This window comes from Mobula birostris, chromosome 6 (genome assembly GCF_030028105.1).
Source record: "Mobula birostris isolate sMobBir1 chromosome 6, sMobBir1.hap1, whole genome shotgun sequence".
NCBI lineage: Eukaryota > Metazoa > Chordata > Chondrichthyes > Myliobatiformes > Myliobatidae > Mobula > Mobula birostris.
Genome location: NC_092375.1, coordinates 72,260,198 through 72,280,755, shown reverse-complemented (window position 1 = coordinate 72,280,755; position 20,558 = coordinate 72,260,198). Strand labels below are relative to the sequence as shown.

General features: G+C 42.0%; 1 protein-coding gene across 3 annotated transcripts in view; it reads left to right on the top strand.

The window, feature by feature from the left end:
* The window catches only part of cnksr2a (connector enhancer of kinase suppressor of Ras 2a), a 562,236-nt gene that overhangs the window by 365,492 nt on the left and 176,186 nt on the right, over positions 1–20,558 (top strand). For all 3 annotated transcript variants that reach the window (XM_072260647.1, XM_072260646.1, XM_072260648.1), the window contains exons 11-12: positions 423–634; positions 12,590–12,679. In XM_072260647.1, coding sequence (XP_072116748.1) covers positions 423–634; positions 12,590–12,679 — 302 coding nt within the window. The remainder of the gene's footprint in view (positions 1–422; positions 635–12,589; positions 12,680–20,558) is intronic.

Genomic DNA, 20,558 nt, shown 5'->3' with positions numbered 1-20,558 from the left:
CAAGTCACTGATACTCTTATTACTAAGATAATAACTATCCACTTCTTAGAACTTACCAAATGCCTCCTGTGACATAAATAGGTTTGACATGTCACTGTATTCAGTTTTTTCCTAAGATGGCCAAGGTTAAAATGCTCAGCAAAAGAAGTAATATTTGATCCCATTTAGAGTTTTGTTTACCACTGCAAGTGATAATATAGATTCCACTGACCACAATTTCCTCATCAATGGCAGGTAGATGAACAATTGCAAATGGAAATGCAATAAAAATATTGTTTGAACCTGAAAACTCAAGGGTATTGGCACCATTTGTCATTTTATATTATAGACATTCTTCCATGCGTGTCATTGATTTGATTTCTGTTTGCATAATCAGAAAGATTTTTTTAAGCCATTTAACTGTTCTTTTTTCCAAATAAAAGGGATGAAAAAGGCAACCTTCCCATTGAGGAGCCCAGCAGGCACGTTTTAGGCAAACCAGTGCACAAGGGATCAGAGTCTCCCAATTCTTTCCTGGATCAAGAATATCGGAAACGTTTCACCATGATTGAGGGAGATGCAATGATTCTCAGCTATGATTACGACACGACCAGATCAAGTGTTCCAGGCAGAAGAGAAAATACTCTGACTTATGGTAATTTACCTCCTATTTATTCTTTTTTGTTTTCAGTGTTCTTTGTTCTTGAAAACAAAAACATAGGATTTGAAAAAATACACTCAGGGGCCACTCTATTAGATTCAGCTGTACACCTGCCCACTAATGGAAATATATAATCAGCCAATCATGTGGCAGCAGCTCAATGCATTAAAGCATGCAGACATGGTCAAGAGGTTCAGTTGTTGTTCAGGCCAAATATCAGAATGGGAAATAAATGTGATCTAAGTGATTTTGACCATGGAATGTTTATAGATGCCAGACACAGTGGTTTAATTATCTCAGAAACTGCTTATCTCCTGAGAATTTTATGCAAAATAGTCTCTAAACTTTTTACAGAAAATAGTGCAAACTGCAAAAATCATCCAAGTGAGTGGCAATTCTGTGGGTGAAAATACCTTGTTAATAAGAGCGGTCAGAGGAGAATGGGCAGACTGGTTCAAGGTGACAGTAACTCAAGTAACCACACATTAAAACAGTGGTGTGCAGAAAATCATGACACATCAAACCTTGAAATGGATGGGCAGCAGCAGCATAAGATTACACCAGATTCCACTCCTGTAGCTAATAAAATCGCCACTGAGTGTATATCCAGGTGATTTTTCTCAGATACTCTCAATTAAATTCAGGAAGCAGAGATCACATTTCAGTTTTCAGTCAAGCATATTCCAGTCTCTTCAGCGATTGAAAAACCAGAGCCAGTCCATAAGCTCATCTTCTTTCATGATGAAATTTTCCACATTTCATCTTCTTCACTGACTGACTCATAGCCACATGTGACCAGATCTTCCTAGACCCAGCCCAACTCCCAGAATGCGCACTACACATTCTCACTTAGCTGGGCCAGATGCAGAGGACTGATCTTGTTGGCTCACCCTACCACTTGGTCAGGCAGGTGAAGAGCCTGATTAATTTCTTTATCTCCACAGATTCTATTTTCTCCATGTCGGTTCACCATTAAAATGTTGGGCTGTTCAGCAAAGCTCCTCCTTTGCACTAATCCTACATTAATTGCTTTTGTTAATTCTCTCCAAGTCTCCCTCAGGTTCTGTCACTCCCCTACATACTAGAGTCATGGGAGGAAACTCATGCCACCATTAGGAAGAACCTGTAAACTCCACAGAAACAGCACATGATCTTGGAAATGTCAGAAGTTTTTGGCACAGGGAGACAGTGACACCATACCGCCTATAATGGCAGCAAATAGCCTGAAGCTGCTAACATGTAGATGATAATTAAAAACATTAAACTATATTTTATAAATTAAAACCACAGGTAACATGATCAAGAGCTTTAGTCTAAAGTAAAATTAATTTTAGGAGATTTACATTCCCCCTTGCGCATAGATTCCCAGTGGGCCTCAACTCCGTGCTGGAAAACAGAGAGGTGTTGCCCAGTGTGATATTGAGGAATCCCAGCAAGTTTGGGTTCCACTGTTGGAACTCATGTGGAGTCCATTACCACTCAGTAAACTGCAGACTACATCTCATGTGCTCACCACATTCAAATGACTGAGTGATAGTAATTACCCTGGGATCTGCCATCTGCATCCAGCAAGTTCTGTCCCACTGGTTAGTCACAAACTCTGAAAAAAAGGTTTGAGTGGTGGCTTACAGGAGATATCACTATTCTTGATCACCAGTAGATCATTACAGCAGTTTTTTTCATTCATAAACTCGGGGGTGGGGGGGGTGGTGAGCATCAGAATAGGAGGCCTTCCCATCTCTCTTCTTTTGCTCTCTGCACTATGTTTCTTACAATATTTCCAGTGTTTTGATTTCAGATTTCCAATATTCATAGTTGTTTCCTTTGGTGTTTTCAGCTAACAATTCCACTTCTCTCAATTAAGCCTCCTCCACATCAGCCCTTTATTCCTGTTTCCTGTCCCACATTTTATATTGCCTTTACTGGTTTGTTTCAGCATCGCTGAAGAAGACCCTGACACAGGAGCTCAGCTGACCAGATCAATATTTTAATAGTTAATAGACATGGAGAAAATGGAATCTGTGCAAATAAAGAAAATGTTGTGCAAATGAGTGAATTTCAGCTTTGAGTTGGAATTCATTTACATGAATTAGCTTGTAATTTCATGGTTTACTTAAGATGTCTGTCCCAGTAACAAATGATTATGAGCTGATAAGAATTTACTAATAGTCTCCTCACCCCATCCATCATGAACTTGAGACATTCCGAAACCCAGCAACCTCCACTCAGTGGCAACTTTATTAGTTACACCTGTACAGCTGCTCATTATTGTAAATATCCAATCAGCCAGTCACATGGTAGCAATTCAATGCATAAAAGCATGTGGACATGATCAAGAGGTTCATTTGCTGCTCAGACCAAACACCAGAACGAAGAAGAAATGTGATCTAAGTGACTTTGACCATGGAATGATTGTTGATCCCAGGCGGATAGTTTAAGTATCTCAGAAACTGCTGATCTCCTGAGATTTTCATGCACAACAGTCTCTAGACTTTACAAAGAATGATGCAAAAGATAAAGAAAGCATCCAGTGAGCAGCAGTTCTGTGGGGGGAAACATCTTGTTAATGAGAAGTCAGAGGAGAATAGCCGGACTAGTTCAAGTTGATAGGAAGGTGACGGTAACCAAGTAACCACACTTTACAACAGTGGTGTGCAAAAGAGCACCGCTCAATGCACAGTACATTGAACCTTGAAGTGGATAGGCGAAGACGGCAAACATACACAGGATGTAGCTAATAAAGTGACCACTGAGTGTGTATACCATTTTGCACCAAGTTCCTGTTACCCTCCAACTTATTAATGTACGCTGCCTTCCACTTAAGCACTGCCTTGTTTTTAAATCCATCAACCGCCATGCTCCTCCAAGGTAGGGTCATTCTTCCACGTCTGGATTCCTGGCTCTCCTGCTCAATTTCTTTGCTCCAGTGTTGGTGGCCTTGGTTGTAATCACCATGTATCTATACCTTGGTGTTCCCTCTCTAATCTTCCCCATCTTTCTGTCCATACGTATTGGTCATCCGTCCTTGTATCTCCTTACATGGCTCATAGTCAGGTTTTGTTTCTCTAAATCACCTTGGACTGTTTGACCATATAAAGAAAAGATAGAATATGTGTTGCTTTTGACAATAACAGCAGAAAATAACAATTACTGACCAAAATTTCAGTGCAGGTAAATCTGATAATTTGATTGAGAGTAAATGGTTATTTCCTTTAAGATCTGTACAAGTTAAATAACAAATCCTAATGTAAACTACTATCACTACAATCTGAAGCCTGTAATTTCCCTTTAAGAAGCGTAATCTTGAACCATCTAAATGAACTAGCGATTTTACAATCTTCTGAAGGCTTCAGCGAGCTTGACTCGCTTGAATGCAGGTACGGCATCTTGAAGCAGACGAAGGCTGGCCATTGCCAGAAGAGAGGGCGCCCAGGTGAATTTCGAGACAGGCTAAAAGTTCTATCCTTTAGTCTAGCAGAGTCTATGCAATTACCTCTCCCTTGCTTAATGTTAGATAACGTACAGTCACTGGAGAACAAGGCAGAGAACCAGAGGGGAAGATTGCTGTATCGGTGGGAAATAAAGTATTGTTGCATTCTCTGTTTTGCTGAGACGTGGCTCACCCCCCACATACTCACACTCCAGACACTGTGCTACAACCCGAGGGGTTCTCAATCCATTGGATAGACTGAACTGCAGATCTGAGAAAGGCAAAACGCAAATGTCAAACTAGCACTCGATGTATTGAGCACCATGATTAACAAACAAAAAACAGCCTAACCTGACACCAGAGACTTCAGTCAGGTTTGCTTGAAAAAATCATGGCCCAAATACAATTAGTACATCACTTGCAGCACCAGGGGACCCAACGCACTTGACCACTGTTGCCCACCATTCCATCCCTAGAGTGCATTTCATGAAATTTGATGATCTGTTTGTCTACCTCCTACCTATCTTAGGAATAGTCAGCATGGTTTTGTCAAGGGCAGGTTGTGCCTTACGAGCCTGATTGAATTTTTTGAGGATGTGACTAAACACATTGATGAACGTCGAGCCGTAGATGTAGTGTATATGGATTTCAGCAAGGCATTTGATAAGGTATCCCATGCAAGGCTTATTGAAAAAGTAAGGAGGCATGGGTCCAAGGGGACATTGCTTTGTGGATCCAGAACTGGCTTGCCCACAGAAGGCAAAGAGTGGTTGTAGATGGGTCATATTCTGCATGGAGGTCGGTCACCAGTGGTGTGCCTCAGGGATCTATTCTGGGACCCTTACTCTTCTTGATTTTTATAAATGACCTGGATGAGGAAGTGGAGGGATGGGTTAGCAAATTTGCTGATGACACAAAGGTTGGGGTGTTGTGGATAGTGTGGAGGGCTGTCAGATGTTACAGTGGGACATTGATAGGATGCAAAACTGGACTGAGAAGTGGCAGATGGAGTTCAACCCAGATAAGTGTGAGGTTGTTCATTTTGGTAGGTCAAATATGATCGCGGAATATAGTATTAATGGTAAGACTCTTGGCAGTGCAGAGGATCAGGGGGATCTTGGGGACCGAGTCCATAGGACGCTCAAAGCAGCTGTGCAGGTTGACACTGTGGTTAAGAAGGCATACGGTGTATTGGCCTTCATCAATCGTGGAATTAAATTTAGGACCCAAGAGGTAATGTTGCAGCTATATAGGACCCTGGTCAGACCCCATTTGGAGTACTGTGCTCAGTTCTGGTCACCTCACTACAGGAAGGATGTGGAAATTATAGAAAGGGTGCAGAGGAGATTTACAACGATGTTGCCTGGATTGGGGAGAATGCCTTATGAAAACAGGTTGAGCGTACTTGGCCTTTTCTCCTTGGAGCGACGGAGGATGAGAGGTGACCTGATAGAGGTGTACAAGATGATGAGAGGCACTGATCATGTGGATAGTCAGAGGCTTTTTCCCCCAGGGCTGAAATGGCTGCCACAAGAGGGCACAGGTTTAAGGTGCTTGGGAGTAGGTACAGAGGAGATGTAAGGGGTAAGTTTTTTTATGCAGGGAGTGGTGAGTGCGTGGAATGGGCTGCCGGCAACGGTGGTGGAGGTGGATACAATAGGGTCTTTGAAGAGACTCTTCGATAGGTACGTGGAGCTTGGAATAATAGAGGGCTATGGGTAATCCTAGTAATTTCTAAGGTAGGGACATGTTGGGCACAACTTTGTGGACCGAAGGGCCTGTATTGTGCTGTAGGTTTTCTGTGTTTCTATGCATGCAGGCAAAGGCAAAAGAGCAAGGCATCAGAGGTAAGGACAACAAAGATTTAATCACAGGAGGCAGAGGAGTGACCACAGGATGACATCAATTCAGTGGACTGGGCCATGTTAAAGGACTCATCAGATGACCCAGATAAATGTGCCACAGTTGTTACACACCCTATAAAGACATTTATGAATAAGTGTGTCCCCACAAAATCATTCAGTCTTCCCCAACCATAAGCCGTGGATGCACCAAGAGATCTGCAAACTATTGAGGGCTAGGTCGCTGGCATTCAGGTCTAGTGACCTGGGAAAGTACATTAGGTCCAACTCAGGCCTCCATAAACCCATCATAATGCAAAATGGCAATTCCAAACCAAACCTGAGTCAGAGAAGGATGCTCGACAACTGTGGCAAGGTTAGAATGCTATCACTTCCTACAAAGCAAAATCAAGCAACATATAGTAGTCATGGTAGTCATAGTCATAGTCATACTTTATTGATCCCAGGGGAAATTGGTTTTCGTTACAGTTGCACCATAAATAATAAGTAGTAATAGAAATATTAATAGTAATATTACTATTAGTAAATAGTAAATAGTAATAGTCATAGAAATGATAAATAGTAATAGAATAGTAATAAAAAATAGTAATAGTTAAATAGTAATATATAAATTATGCCAGGAAATAAGTCCAGGACCAGCCTATTGGCTCAGGGTGTCTGACCCTTCAAGGGAGGAGTTGTAAAGTTTGATGGCCACAGGCAGGAATGACTTCCTATGACGCTCTGTGTTGCACCTTTGTGCAATGAGTCTCTGGCTGAAGGTACTCCTATGCCCAACCAGTACATTATGTAGTGGATGGGAGACATTGTCCAAGATAGCATGCAACTTGGACAGCATCCTGTTTTCAGACACCACCGTCAGAGAGTCCAGTTCCATCCCCACAACATCACTGGCCTTACGAATGAGTTTGTTGATTCTGTTGGTGTCTGCTACCCTCAGCCTGCTGCCCCAGCACACAACAGCAAACATGATAGCACTGGCCACCACAGACTCATAGAACATCCTCAGCATCGTCCGGCAGATGTTAAAGGACCTCAGTCTCCTCAGGAAACAGAGACGGCTCTGACCCTTCTTGTAGACAGCCTCAGTGTTCTTTGACCAGTCTACTTTATTGTCAATTCGTATCCCCAGGTATTTGTAATCCTCCACCATGTCCATACTGGCCCCCTGGATGGAAACAGGGGTCACCGGTACCTTAACTCTCCTCAGGTCTACCACCAGCTCCTTAGTCTTTTTCACATTAAGCTGCAGATAATTCTGCTCACACCATGTGACAAGGTTTCCTACCGTAGCCCTGTACTCAGCCTCATCTCCCTTGCTGATGCATCCAACTATGGCAGAGTCATCAGAAAACATATGCCCATCCTCTGGGTTCCCCGCCCCCCCCCTTTTCTTTCTCCCTGGGCCTCCTGTCCCATGATCCTCTCATATCCCTTTTGCCAATCACCTGTCCAGCTCTTGGCTCCATCCCTCCCCCTCCTGTCTTCTCCTATCATTTTGGATCTCCCCCTCCCCCTCCCCCTCCCACTTTCAAATCTCTCACTAGCTCTTCCTTCAGTTAGTCCTGACGAAGGGTCTCGGCCTGAAACGTCGACTGTACCTCTCCCTAGAGATGCTGCCTGGCCTGCTGCGTTCACCAGCAACTTTGATGTGCGTTGCTTGAACATATATGACAACAAGGCTTTGCTGACAGATAAGCTCAATGCCTTTTATGCTCATTTTGACCATCAAAACATGGAGCCACTTTCATGAACTCCTACAGTCCCCAACAAGCCTGTGGCTTTAGTCTCTAAGGCCAACATGAGAGCATCGGTCAGGAGGGGGAGCCCCTGGAAAGCATCTGGCCCAGGTGGCCAAGTACTAATGACCTGTGCTAATCAACTGGTTGAAGTGTTCACTGATATCGTTAGCCTCTTGCTTTGGCAGTCAGAGGTATCCACCTACTTCAAGCAGGCTTCAATCACGCTGGTGCCTAAGAAGATCTTGGTACCCTGCCTCAATGACTGTCATCCAGTAACACTTTTAATCCACTGTGATGAAGTGTGTTGAGAGGTTGGACATGAAGCATATCAACTCCTGCCTGAGGAGTGACTTGGATCCGCTCCAATTTGCCTACCGGCACAACAGGCCAACAGCAGATGCCTTTTCATTGGTTCGTGACTAAGTTCTAGAACATCTGAATAGTGAAGGTGAATACATTAGGATGCTCTTCATGGACTACAACTCAGCACTCAATACTACCATCCCCTCAAAACTACTCACTGGGAATCAATACCTCCCTGTGCAAGTGGATCCGCAATTTTCTCACTGGCAGATCCCAGTTAGCATGGATTGGCAACAACATTTCCTCCACGGTCAACGTCAGGACAGGGACACTGCAAAGATGCTTTACTGCTCTACTCACTTTATACTAATGACTGAAGCTAAATACAGCTCCAATGCCATATGTAAGTATGCTGATGACGCCACGTTAATGGGCGAATCAAAGGTGGTGACGGATCGGCAGATAGATTTGGAGATCACCAGTCTGGTTGAATAGTGCCACAACAACAACATCTTACGCAAAACCAAAGAGCTAATTATTAACTACAGGAGGAAGAAATTGGGGTCCATGAGCCAGTCTCCATTAGGGGATTGGAGGTGGAGAGAGTCAGTAGCTTTAAATTCCTTGGCATTATCATATCAGAGGATCTGTCCGGGGACCAGCACTTAAGTGCCATTTCAAAAAGCCGCGGCAGTGCCTGTACTTTCTCAGAAGTATGTGTAGATTTGGCATGCCTCTAAAACTGTGACAAACCTCTATAGGTGCATAGTGCAACATATTACCGGTTGCATCACAGCCTGGGATGGAAACACCAATGTTCAAAGGTGAAAAAGCCTACCAAGGGTAGTAGATACGCTCAGTCCATCGCAGCAAAAGCCCTCCCACCATTGAGCACATCTATAAGGAGCATTACCACAAAAAAGCACCATCTGTCATCAAAGACCCCCACCATCCAGGCCACCTGCAAGCAGTTACAGGCGCCTTAGGTCCCACATCACCAGGTTGAGTTATTCTTTTAATTACCAAAGGAAAGAGTGGCATCATTGCGGGACAGGAACCATTTGAAAAGGACAGGCCCCGTTGGGAGTGTGTCATTCTTTAAAATTAATGAGAGAGAGAGAGTAGCATCATTGTAAGGTACGAGCTTCTTGAACAGGACAAGTCTCATCGGGAGTGAGGCTTTGACTCAACAGGCGGAGGAGAAAGGAGTGCAGTTGTGATAGGCAGAGTAAGAGACAGGAGATTCTGTGGATGTGAAAGTGACACATGGGTGCTATATTGCCTCACAGGTACCAGGCTCAGGGATGTCTCAGATCAGGTCCACAGCATTCTAAAGGGGAAGCTAAGCAGCCAGAGGTGTGGTACATATGATGTAGTTAGGGAAAGGCAGGATGTTGAAGAGAGAATGTGGGGAGTTAGGCAGAAAGCTGAAAAGCAGCACCTCCAGGGTACTAAACTCTGGATTGCTGCCTGTGCCACAAGCCAGTGAGTGTAAGAATAGGGTGATTTGGCAGATGAACGTGTGGCTGAGGAACTGATGCAGATGGCAGGGGTTCAGACTTCTGGATCATTGGGATCTCTTCTGGGGAAGGTATGATCTGTACAAAAAGGACAGGTTAATCTGAACACGAAGAGGACCAATATCCTGTCAGGCAGGTTTGGTGGAGCTGTTGGGGAGGGTTTAAACTAATTTGGCGTGGGGGTGGTGTGGATACTGTTGTGATAGAGCTGAGCATGGTACAGTTGGTATACATGTAGATGCAATGTGTCATGTGACTGTGAGGAAGGACAGGCAGATGATAGGGCAACATTGGAGTCAAGTGGAATGACTTGAAATGTAACATGGGGACAAAATCAAAAGGGCAATGAATACAGAACTGAAGATGTTATATTTGAATGCGCACAGTACATGGAATGAGGGAGATGTTCTCATAGCACACTTATCCAACAATGCACATAATATTGAAAGGAAACGCAGGTAGGCAGAGGGGGTGGAGATGCTCTTGGTAAAAATGAAATCAAATCTTAAAAATAGATGCAATGGATCAGAGGATGTTGATTCCTTGTTGGTAGAGTTAAGAAACTACGAGTAAAAAGACCCCGGTGGGAGTTATATACAGGCCTCCAAACAGTAGTCTGGACGTGGGATGCAAATTATAAAAGGAGATAGAAAAGTTGTGTAAAAAGGACAATGTTAGAATAGTTCTAGGGGATTTCAATATGCAGGTAGATTGGGAAAATCAGTTTTGTGCTGAATCCCAAAAGTGAGAATTTGTAGAATGCCTAAGAGATGGCTTTTTAGAGCAGCTTGTGGTTGAGTCCACTACAGGAAAGGCAATTCTGGATTGAATGTCATGTAATGAACCAGATTTAATTAAGGAGATTAAGGTAAAGGAAGACAGTGATTGTAATATGTTGGAATTTATCCGCAATTTGAGAGGGAAAAGCTAAAGTCAGATCCATTAGTGGAGCAAAGGGAATTACAGAGACATAAGAGAGGAGCTGGCCAAGTTCATTGGAAGGGGACACCAGCAGGGATGACGGAAGAACAGCAATGGCTGGAGTTTCTGGGGTCAATTCAGAAGGTGCAGAGAGATACATCCCAAAGAAGAAGTAGTATTCGAAAGGAAAGATAACACAACTATGGCTGACAAGGGAAGTCAGACAGTTTAAAAGCAAATGAGAGCGCATATAATATAGCAAAAATTGCTGGGGAGTAAAAGGATAGGGAAGCTTTTAAAAACCAACAGAAGGTAACTAAAAAAGCCATTAAGGCGAGAAAAGTTGAAATAATGTGGTAAGCTAGCGACATTAAGAGGATACCAAAAGACTTTTCAGGTAAATAAAGTGTAAAAGAGAGGTGAGAGTAGATGTTTAACTGTTGGTAAATGATGCTGGAGAGATGGTAATGGGGAACAAAGAAATGGTGGACGTCTTTAATATGCATCTTACATCAAATTTCACTGTAGAGGACAATAGCAGTGTGCCAGAAGTTCGACGGGGCAAGGAGGCAGAAGTGAGTGTGGTTGCTATAACTAAGGAGAAGGTGCCTGAGAAGCTGAAAGGTTTGAAGGTAAGTAATTCACCAGCACCATGAGGTTTTGAAAGAGGTAGCTGAAGAGACTGTGAAGGCAATAGTTATGATCGTTCAAGCATCACACTAGATTCCAGAATGGTTCCAGAGAATTGGAAAGATGCCTCTGCTCCCACTTTGATACAATGGTTCTCTCAGTTGATGCTATGACTTAGTTTAGAGAAAATCAGAAGTTGAACTTTTGATCCTCGATTTGACTATGAGAAAAGGTGGGGTTCTTTTGCCCGCTACTATCATCTGATTTGAGTTAATTAAGATGGTTTCCTTCTGATTCTTGTTTAAATGGATTTGAGTTGGCGGATTGATGTTTTCCTTTTATGGAAGCTTGTATGGCGTATAGCTCCGGGGTTGTGCTCCCAGTGGGGTTTTTTTTATGGTTTGTTTTTGTTAGCAGGGGTTTTTTTTGTTTTAGTTAGTAGGGATTCTTTTTTCCCTTCTTTCTTTTTTTCCAAAAAAAACCCAGTTTTAATACTTATTTTTTCTTCTTATTATTGTTATATTGTTTAGCTTTATTAATCAGTTATTTGGTAATTTAATTCCTCATTGTAAATATTGACATGATGACTTGATTACTTTAATTTATTTTGTTGAATGTCAATAATAATTAATAAAAAAGATTTAAAATGAAAATGGAAAGGTTATCATATGAGCATCAACTGATGGTTTTGGGTCTTTACTCGCTGTAATTTAGAAGAATGAGGGGTGATTTCATTGAATGTTGAAAGACCTAGATTGGATGTGAAGATGGTGTTTCCTTTGGTGGGGGAGTCCAGGACCACAAGGCATAGTCTCAAAACAGAGGGATGTCCACTTAGAACAGAGATAAGAGGAACTTTGCCAGCCAAGTGGTGGTAAATCTGTCAAATTCATTGCTACAGGCGGCTGTGGAGGCCACATCATTGGGTGCACTCAAGGCAGAGGTTGATAGGTTCTTGATTAGTCAGGACATGAAGGGTTATAGGGAGAAGACAGGAGAGTGAAGTTAACAGAGAAACGGATCAGCCATGATGGAATGGTGGACTCAAAGGAGCAGAATTTGGCAATTCTGCCCAAAGTCTTATGGTCTTAAAAGCAACACACAACTGGGGAATACAAATAGTAACTCATGGTAAGGTGAGATGGAGAATTAAAGTGGCAGAGAGCTGAAAGCTTTCTGAATTTAATTTTAAATACAACAGCACTTAACTATAATTTCTTCCAGTTATGACCACACTAAGCTCTGGAACTTATTTGTTTTCAGTGCTTTTGCCTTACAGTTTTACTCCATTTAGCCTCACCTTCTTGCAACAGATACACCCTCCTTGTTCTCTCTTCCCTTCCCAACAGTTCTGTATGTTAAAAACTGTCTTGTAAATTTTTCCAGTTGTCATGGTGAATTTGCACAAATTGCTGCCCCAGTTTCCCACTCCCTCTCTAGCCTACCCTCCTGATTACTTCCAAGATCCTATGGTTTTATTTCAGATTTCCTGCAGCTGCAGTATTTAGTATGATTTGAGCACTTTGTTTTGGTGTTTCTAGGCAAACTAAGGCCAATTTCCATGCCAGTCGAATACAGCTGGGTAGGAGAATACGAAGATTCTTACAGACCAAAAAGGGATGGACGAAGAGGCAAGTTATATTTCTTTAATTACCATGTGATCTCATTGACCTTCTTGTCTATTTCTTCAAGGAACTCAAATCAAATTTGTACAACATGATTTCCACGCACAAAGCCATGCTGACTATCCCTATTCAACCCTGTCTTTCCATGAGCTTATATATCATATCCCTCACAATCCTCTCTAGTAGTTTACCTACCATAGATGTCAGGCTTATTAACCTATAGTTCCCAGGCTTTTCTTTGTAGCTCTTCTTAAATAAAACCACAGTGGCATCTACCCTTCAATCTTCTGTCACTTTATCCATCTCAGCCAGGGCTCCCACAGTTTCTTCCCTAGCTTCGCAGTATCCTTTCTTAAGCTGATTTTCATTTCTGATGCAGAATAGCTTCTGGACTATTGCAGGAGCAAAAAGTGAGTGTGGGGCTTCATATGCTGAATGGATTTTGAGCATGGTCTTTGCATGTTTCAGATGATGTCAGTATATGTGACTGAGCAGCCTGGAAATATGAGTTCATCCAGGCATGATTCTTGCTTTAGTTTTTTAAGATCAGTCAGAAACCACTCTGCCCCAAAAGGAATGAGACCAGAGCAATTAAAGACTGCTGTCTTTTCTTGCCAGAGTGAGGTGGCAAAACATAAACCCTGTAATCCCTGGGGGATCTTGAGGCTGCAGACGGAAGGAGAGGCAACAGTGACCCAGCTCACTTGTGGAGTCTTGAGGTGCTCAAATCACTTTGGCTTTGTCTTCAGCCTGCACAGCATACACTGGCCAATTTTAACCAAAATTGGTATCAGTTTGCGAGATATTTCATAAGACTTTGAGTTGGAGAATAAATTGGGCCACCACCCAAGGCATCTGCAGCTGCTGGGCATGTCTTCCTGCTCTGCATTTTGCATCTTCGATATTCTTGCATGTTCTGTTTCTTGGCCTTCTTTGATTCACTCATTGACTGGATAACCTCGTTTTCAGTTTGCTTAAACCAGTTTATGCCCTGGTTTTACCCTACCTTACTCCTACCCTCCCAGTTTTGACAAAGTGTCTTTGATCTGAATTGTTGGCTCTTTTTCTCCTTCCACTGATGTGGCCTGACCTGCTGAGTAGTTCCTGTACTTTCTGCTTTTATTATTGAAGCAGATAGACTCTTTGGCTACGCAGAACAAACGATGCAAGATTGTTAACCATTGTGAACCAGGATGAGTGAGAAGTTTACCTTCTGATGCTGTTAGCACCTTACAGTGCTACAATGTAAAGTTGAAATTGACTCAGACACATACATTATCAAATGACCCATGACAGAAGCCAGCTGTAGTTCCAAAGCTAGATATTTTGTTGGACTTGTGTTTCTGAACAACTTGACCATTAGCTCGTGAGGTCTTGATGGAAGCAGCACCACGAATCACAGATTGCATTCTGTACATATGGAGAACAAATTAAACACATTCGGACTTGATAATAATTTCCCAGTTCTTTGTTCAACTGTAGCTGGAAACTGTAAATACTGGAAAATGTGAATTATTTTGGAAAGCTGTAAAAGCTCCAAGTGTGCAGCATTACACACAGTATGTAGGTCGAGATTAGTCTTTAAGAATTTAGCTGGGGAATTTCAGTCTGCTTTACATTTGCCCAATAAATTGACTGTTAGTAAAATGTATTGATTTCATTTAGAGCAAAGAGGCACCAGGATTAAATGTTACTGTTATTTCCTATTATTATACAGTTTCAATTACTTTTTGCACACGTTAATGCAAAGTAGTGATATCTGTACCTGTCATTGATTGAATTCTTCTGTACTCATTTCGTGGAGAAATACCTAACTCCCTGAAATTAGGAGCATCAAGGAACCACGTATATTTTATTTGAAGATCATAAACTGCAGGTGCAGGAGATTTAAAGCAAAACCAGAAAATGCAGGAAGCTCTCTCCAGTCAGGCAGCATCCATGGAAAGGGAAGCATCATTATCCTTTCAGTCGATTCAGACCACTGCTCAAAGCAGCAGAACATGATGTTCAGATGGAGGGTTAAGCACCAGGCCAGATTGAAAAGGTCAGGGTGTTGGGGCTCAAAGCGAGGTATGGGTATGGGCCAGTTAGGAATGCTGCTCCACAACATTTACTCCACTCTGCGCTGAACTATGGGTCTCAGAATCTCTTTACGGACTCCAGTTCAGAAATGCTGTTTGCTTGTGGTTACTTTTTGCATGATGTTTTTTCTCACTGCACATTGGGTGTTCAACGGTCTTTTTATGGGTTATTTTACTCTTTTATTTTCTATGAGTTCTTTTTTATGGGCTTAACATGGTTTTTATTCTCTGCACATTGAGTGTAGGACAGTTTTTTAAAAATATATATGTGGGGTGTTTTTGATGTTTTTGTTTCCTGGCTGCTTGTTAGGAGATGAATCTCAAAGTTGTATAACGTATATATACTTTGTACTTTGAACTTTGATCTAAAGTATCATGTATACATTGCAGGAAGAATTAGCCAACTTACCTCGTACATAGGTTAATAAGGTAATGGCAAAGCCACCGACTTTACGCTAACAGTTAGACTTAACAGTTACTGTACAGGAGTCACAAATTAATATACATGTACCACAGTACAAATAAGTGAATACACTTACACTAAAAACTTGCATACTGGTACCTTAACAATATCATTCAAGAACTTCTGTCAAATTTTTGAAGACTTCCCTACACATAAATATTTAATATGCAATCACATAAATATTCTTAAACCTCTGAAATCTTTCCAACTGTGTTTATGTTTACAATACCCTGCCCCGCATCTGCTACGGATACTGATGGCAGTCATGGTCATCTATCTTACCATATCCTCTCATGGCTAATTCTGTGTCCTAGCTTCACTCTGGTTTTCCTCCTGCCCTATAGAGATCACTATCTCCAAATCTTACTGTAACTCCTATGTCTGATCATTGCCAGATTTATATACCCTGATATCCTGGCAGGTATATTTATTCATTTGAACTTTTAGAAACTATTGCATGTTTAATGTATTCCTGGCCTCATTCCTGGATTGTGAAATTCTTGGCTGCTCTTGGATCCCCTTGTAGTCTTGTTACTCTTCATCACTGCTCTGCTTTGAAGCTTTGCCTCTTGACTCACTCTGACAATCTCTTAGAGACAATTCCTATTGGCCATGATCTTTTCCAGAGTGCTTTAAAGCCAGTTCTGTACTGCAAAAGTGACTGCATGCTGAGCACACGCCACCAGTAATTGTCCCAGCCTCTGTCTCCTTTGACTAACTTAACTTGTGTCCAAGACCCTGATGTTGTGTGACCACAACTTTGTGAACCTTTCTTGCAACTTGCAATTTTATTTGTTGACTGTTTGGACAAGTTCCATAATCACCAATAGCATGATGGAAGCCAAATATTGAGCCATGCTTTAAGGCAGATACATTGCTTGAGCTCCGATGAGGAAAGTGACATAATTTGAAACTAGAGCTGATTCTACTGTGGACTTAAGTTTCCATTGCAGTATCGGGTCTTGTTTATTCCAGGCCGACTGAACTAGCTGAAAACCAAGTGGATTGTCACTTTGCTTCTAATAGCTAAACAAGGCAGATTCTACATCAAAGTCTTTGAGAAGTACCTTTTGAAATCTCTGCTAAATGATGCCATTTGTTGAACATATTAAACTCACAGCTCAGCTCAGGGGCCCAAGCTGGACTTTTTGGTGCAGACTCGGAGATTCAAGCCCTTTCTTCCTGAGGATTTTTCTCAATGCTTTCTTTAAGTCCTTGGACCTATTTCCTTCATCCAGATTCCCAATGAGAGTCAGGAACTAACGGCCACCAACACTTTAAACACACGCCCTTTCCAGTTAGTTCCTTGCAATCATCAAATCCTTCTATTATCTATGTCATTTGTCAGGTGATGATACAGGGCTTACTGCTGCTCGTTTATGTAGTTTTGGGGTAGTTTCTATCTTTAATTGTTTTATATTATGCAATGCCTTTCTCTGAGTAGCTTTTTGGCATTACTTTCGGACCTGACATGGACCTTCTGACTCAATCTCCATTGCCCACTTTCACTTGAGTGGCTTCCCTTACCCCCACCTCGCTGCACCAAGCCAGGGTTGGAGCATCTTATTCATCCGTTTTTTCCTGGTGTTTATCTGCCATATTGGACCTATTGCTGGTCAGTAGAACCTGGCTAAAGGTGTGCCTATCTCTCTCCATCCCCCACCCCCATTTGTCACAAAAGTGCTATGATGTCAATCGTCGTCGTGGCTATCCCTCGAGGTCTTCGTTCTGAAGAAGTGGCCCACAGAGTGAAGATGCCTGTGCATGTATTTGTTTAATGTGTACTTGATGTTGCACTCCAAGAAGCACACAATACTTCACAAATCAACCAACTGATTCCAATGACATGGAAACCACAACAATTGGGGCTGATGGATTTGTTGCAGCCTTCATACGTCTTCACAGCCGTTGAATTCGAGGTAACTTTGTCCACCTGTTCCACCATTGAGGTCTTGGTTGGATTGTTCTTTGTCAGGGACCTCACCCTCGACCTTACCACCATGGGTGACCCTACCAGGAGCATAGGAGCATGATGCCAATAGAGTCATAGGAACACTACAGCACAGAAACAGAGCCTTCAGCCCACCTCATCCATGCTGAACTATATGCTGTCTAGTCCCATAGTCCTCCATATACCCCCCCATTCACGTACCTATCCAAATTACTCTCGTGTTGACATTGAACCTGCATCTGCCACTTCAGTGGGCAACTTGTTCCACACACTCATCACCCTCTGAGAGAAGTTGATCCTCCTCATGTTTACCTTAAAGATTTCATCTTTCACCTTTAACCCATGACCTCTAGTTCTAGTCTCACCCAACCTCAGTGGAAAAAACCTGCTTTCATTTACCCTGTCTATACCCATCATCATTTTGTATATCTATCAAATCTCCCCTCATTCTTCTACACTAAAGTCCTAACCTATTCAACCTTACCCTCTGAATCAGGTCTTCAGGTCCTGGCAACATCCTTGTAAATTTTCTCTGCACTCTTTTAAACTTATTGACATCTTTCATTTAGGTAGGTGACCAAAACAATGCACAATTCCCCAAATTAGGCCTCACCATCATCTTATATGACAGCAACATAACATCTCAACTTCTATACTCAGTACTTTGATTTATGAGGGCCAATATGCCATAAGCTTGCTTTATGACCCTATCTACCTGTGAGGCCACTTTCAAGAAATTATGGATCTGTATTCCCAGATCCCTCTGTTTTATTGTACTCCCCAGTGCCCTTCCACTCATCGTGTCAGTCCTACTCTGGCTTGTCCTACCAGTGCAACACCTCGGATTAGTCTGCATTAAATTCCATCTGCCATTTGTCAGCCCATTTTTTCACCTGGTCTGGATCCCACTGCAAGTTTTGATAATCTTCCTCTCATGTTCATCACAAATGTACTGCTTTGAAGCTGGTTTTAAATTCACCTTATTCTATTCCTCGGTCATCAGCAATTTAGCAAGCAGCCTCCCATAACTTCATTCAGCCTTTTTGTAAGCAAAACATTCATCCGATTTGCTTCGCTGCCTGTGAGACTACGCATGGCCTGGCATTCTCAGTGTCTGCCAGATTCTCCTTGCCTTTGCAAACCTACAACAAGTGTTCTGTTTCACTGCAATTTGGGGAGCACAGTAGCAAAGCAGTTAGCATAATGTTTCTACAGCACCAACGACCTGAGTTCAATTAGGCTGCTGTCTGTAAGGAATTTGTACATTCTCCCTGTAGCTGCTGGGTTTCCTCCAGGTGCTCTGGTTTCCTCCCACAATCCAAAGATGTACGTGTCAGCAGATTAATTGATCACATGGATGTAATTGGGCAGTGCAGGCTTGTTAGGCCGGAATGGTCTGTTACGATGCTGTATCTCTAAACAAAATAACATAACAATAGTCTGTTATGAAGGGGAAAAGCAAGGCTGCATGATTTCATAGTCATAGAAAACTACAACACAGGAAAAAGATGTTCGACCCATCTAGTCTGTACCTGCCTAGTACCATTTATCTGCACCCGTAACAACATCTTAAGAGTTGCAATCAATCCTTCATCCACCACTTCCACTGGCAGCTGGTTCCACATTTGCTCCACCATTTCCTCTCTCAGTAGCCTCCTGTCTTTTACAGTTATGTAGTTAGAAACTTCTCACCTTTCAGTTCTGTCTGCTTTGTTGCTTACCTGACCTGACAAAGCTACTTTTACCCTTGCTAGCTATGATAATAATGCTGAAAAACCTGTGCCAACTAACTGGCCGGGGAGTCCAAGGACAACCGTCGGAGGTTCTCGCCTGCCCAGGGTGAGCTGCCTCAATGACTATCATCCAGTTACAATCATATCGACTGTGATGAAGTGCTTTGTGAGGCTGGTCATGGCCGGAATCTTAAGAAAGGACATCTTCGAAAGGTGATGCCTTAACAAGGCGGTATCCATTGTTACAGACCCCCATCACCCAGTACATGCCCTTGTATCATATCTATCATCAAGGAGGAGGTACAGGAGCCTGAAGACACACACAGTGTTTTCCCCTCCACCATCAGATTTCTGAATGGGCAATGAACCCATGTACACTACCTCACTACTTTTTTTCCTTTTTTTGCTCTTTGAACTACAAACGTTTGTACTTAATTAATTGATTTTTTAAAAATTCTTATTGTAATTTATAATTTTTTATTATGTATTGCAATCTACTGCTGCCACAAAACAACATATTTCACGAATCAGAATCAAGATTATTATCACCAGCATGTGTCATGAAATTTGTTAATTTAGCAGCAGCAGTACAATACAGTACATGATAATATAGAAAGAATAAAAATATAAATCAATTACAGTAAGTGTGTGTGTATATGTAGTGAGGTAGTGTTCATGGGTTCAATGTCCATTTAGGAATCATATGGCAAAGGGGAAGAATCTGTTTCTGAATCACTGAGTGTGTGCCTTGAGGCTTCTGAACCTCCTTCCTGACAATAACAGTGAGAAGAGGGCATGTCCTGGGTGGTGGGGGTCCTTAGTAATCAACGCCACTTTTCTGAGGCAATACTTCTTGAAGATGTGGAGGCTAATACCTAAGATGGAGCTGTCTAATTTTAGAACTTTCTGTAGCTTCTTTTGGTCCTGTGCACAATGTATGTCAGTGGTATTAAACCTGATTCTGATTCTGAATACTTCTTAGATTCTATCATCTTTCACATCTCTACACTGAGTTCTCCAACTGTAATCCAACCACTTCTCTTAAGACAATCATTCTATCCAGATTTGGCTTAGTCATCCTTGTCTGAACTGCTTCTAATGCATCAACATCCTTTCTTAACTGTGACCAATAGTATACATAGTACTCTGGATGTGACCTGTATAAACTCCCTTGTAATAAACAATAACATTCTGTTAACTTGCTCAATCTCTTCCTGGACTGGTATGCTAGCCCTTTGCAAATCATGCTGTAATACCCATGGATCACTGTGCATCTCAAAACTCTGCAATCTCTCAACATTTAAATAATATGCATCTATTTTTTTAACTTCTCCTGCCAAAATGCGTACTTTTACATTTTTCTATATTGTACCCCCTCTGCCAGATTTTCATTCTTAATTTCTCCATATCCTGTTATGCTGTGTCTTCCTTATATCTTCTTCACAACTTACTTTCCCACCTGCTTCAGTATTATCAGCAAAATTTAGCAACCATGCATTTGATCAGGGTCATATAGGAAGCTAAAACTCAAGTGCTGATATGTGTTCCACGCCTCGTGTTACATCTTGTGATCAGAAAAAGACTTAGTTATGCTACATTCTGTGTTTTGTTGGCTAGTTAATTCTATTCACATGAATGTTATCTCCTACACCATGAT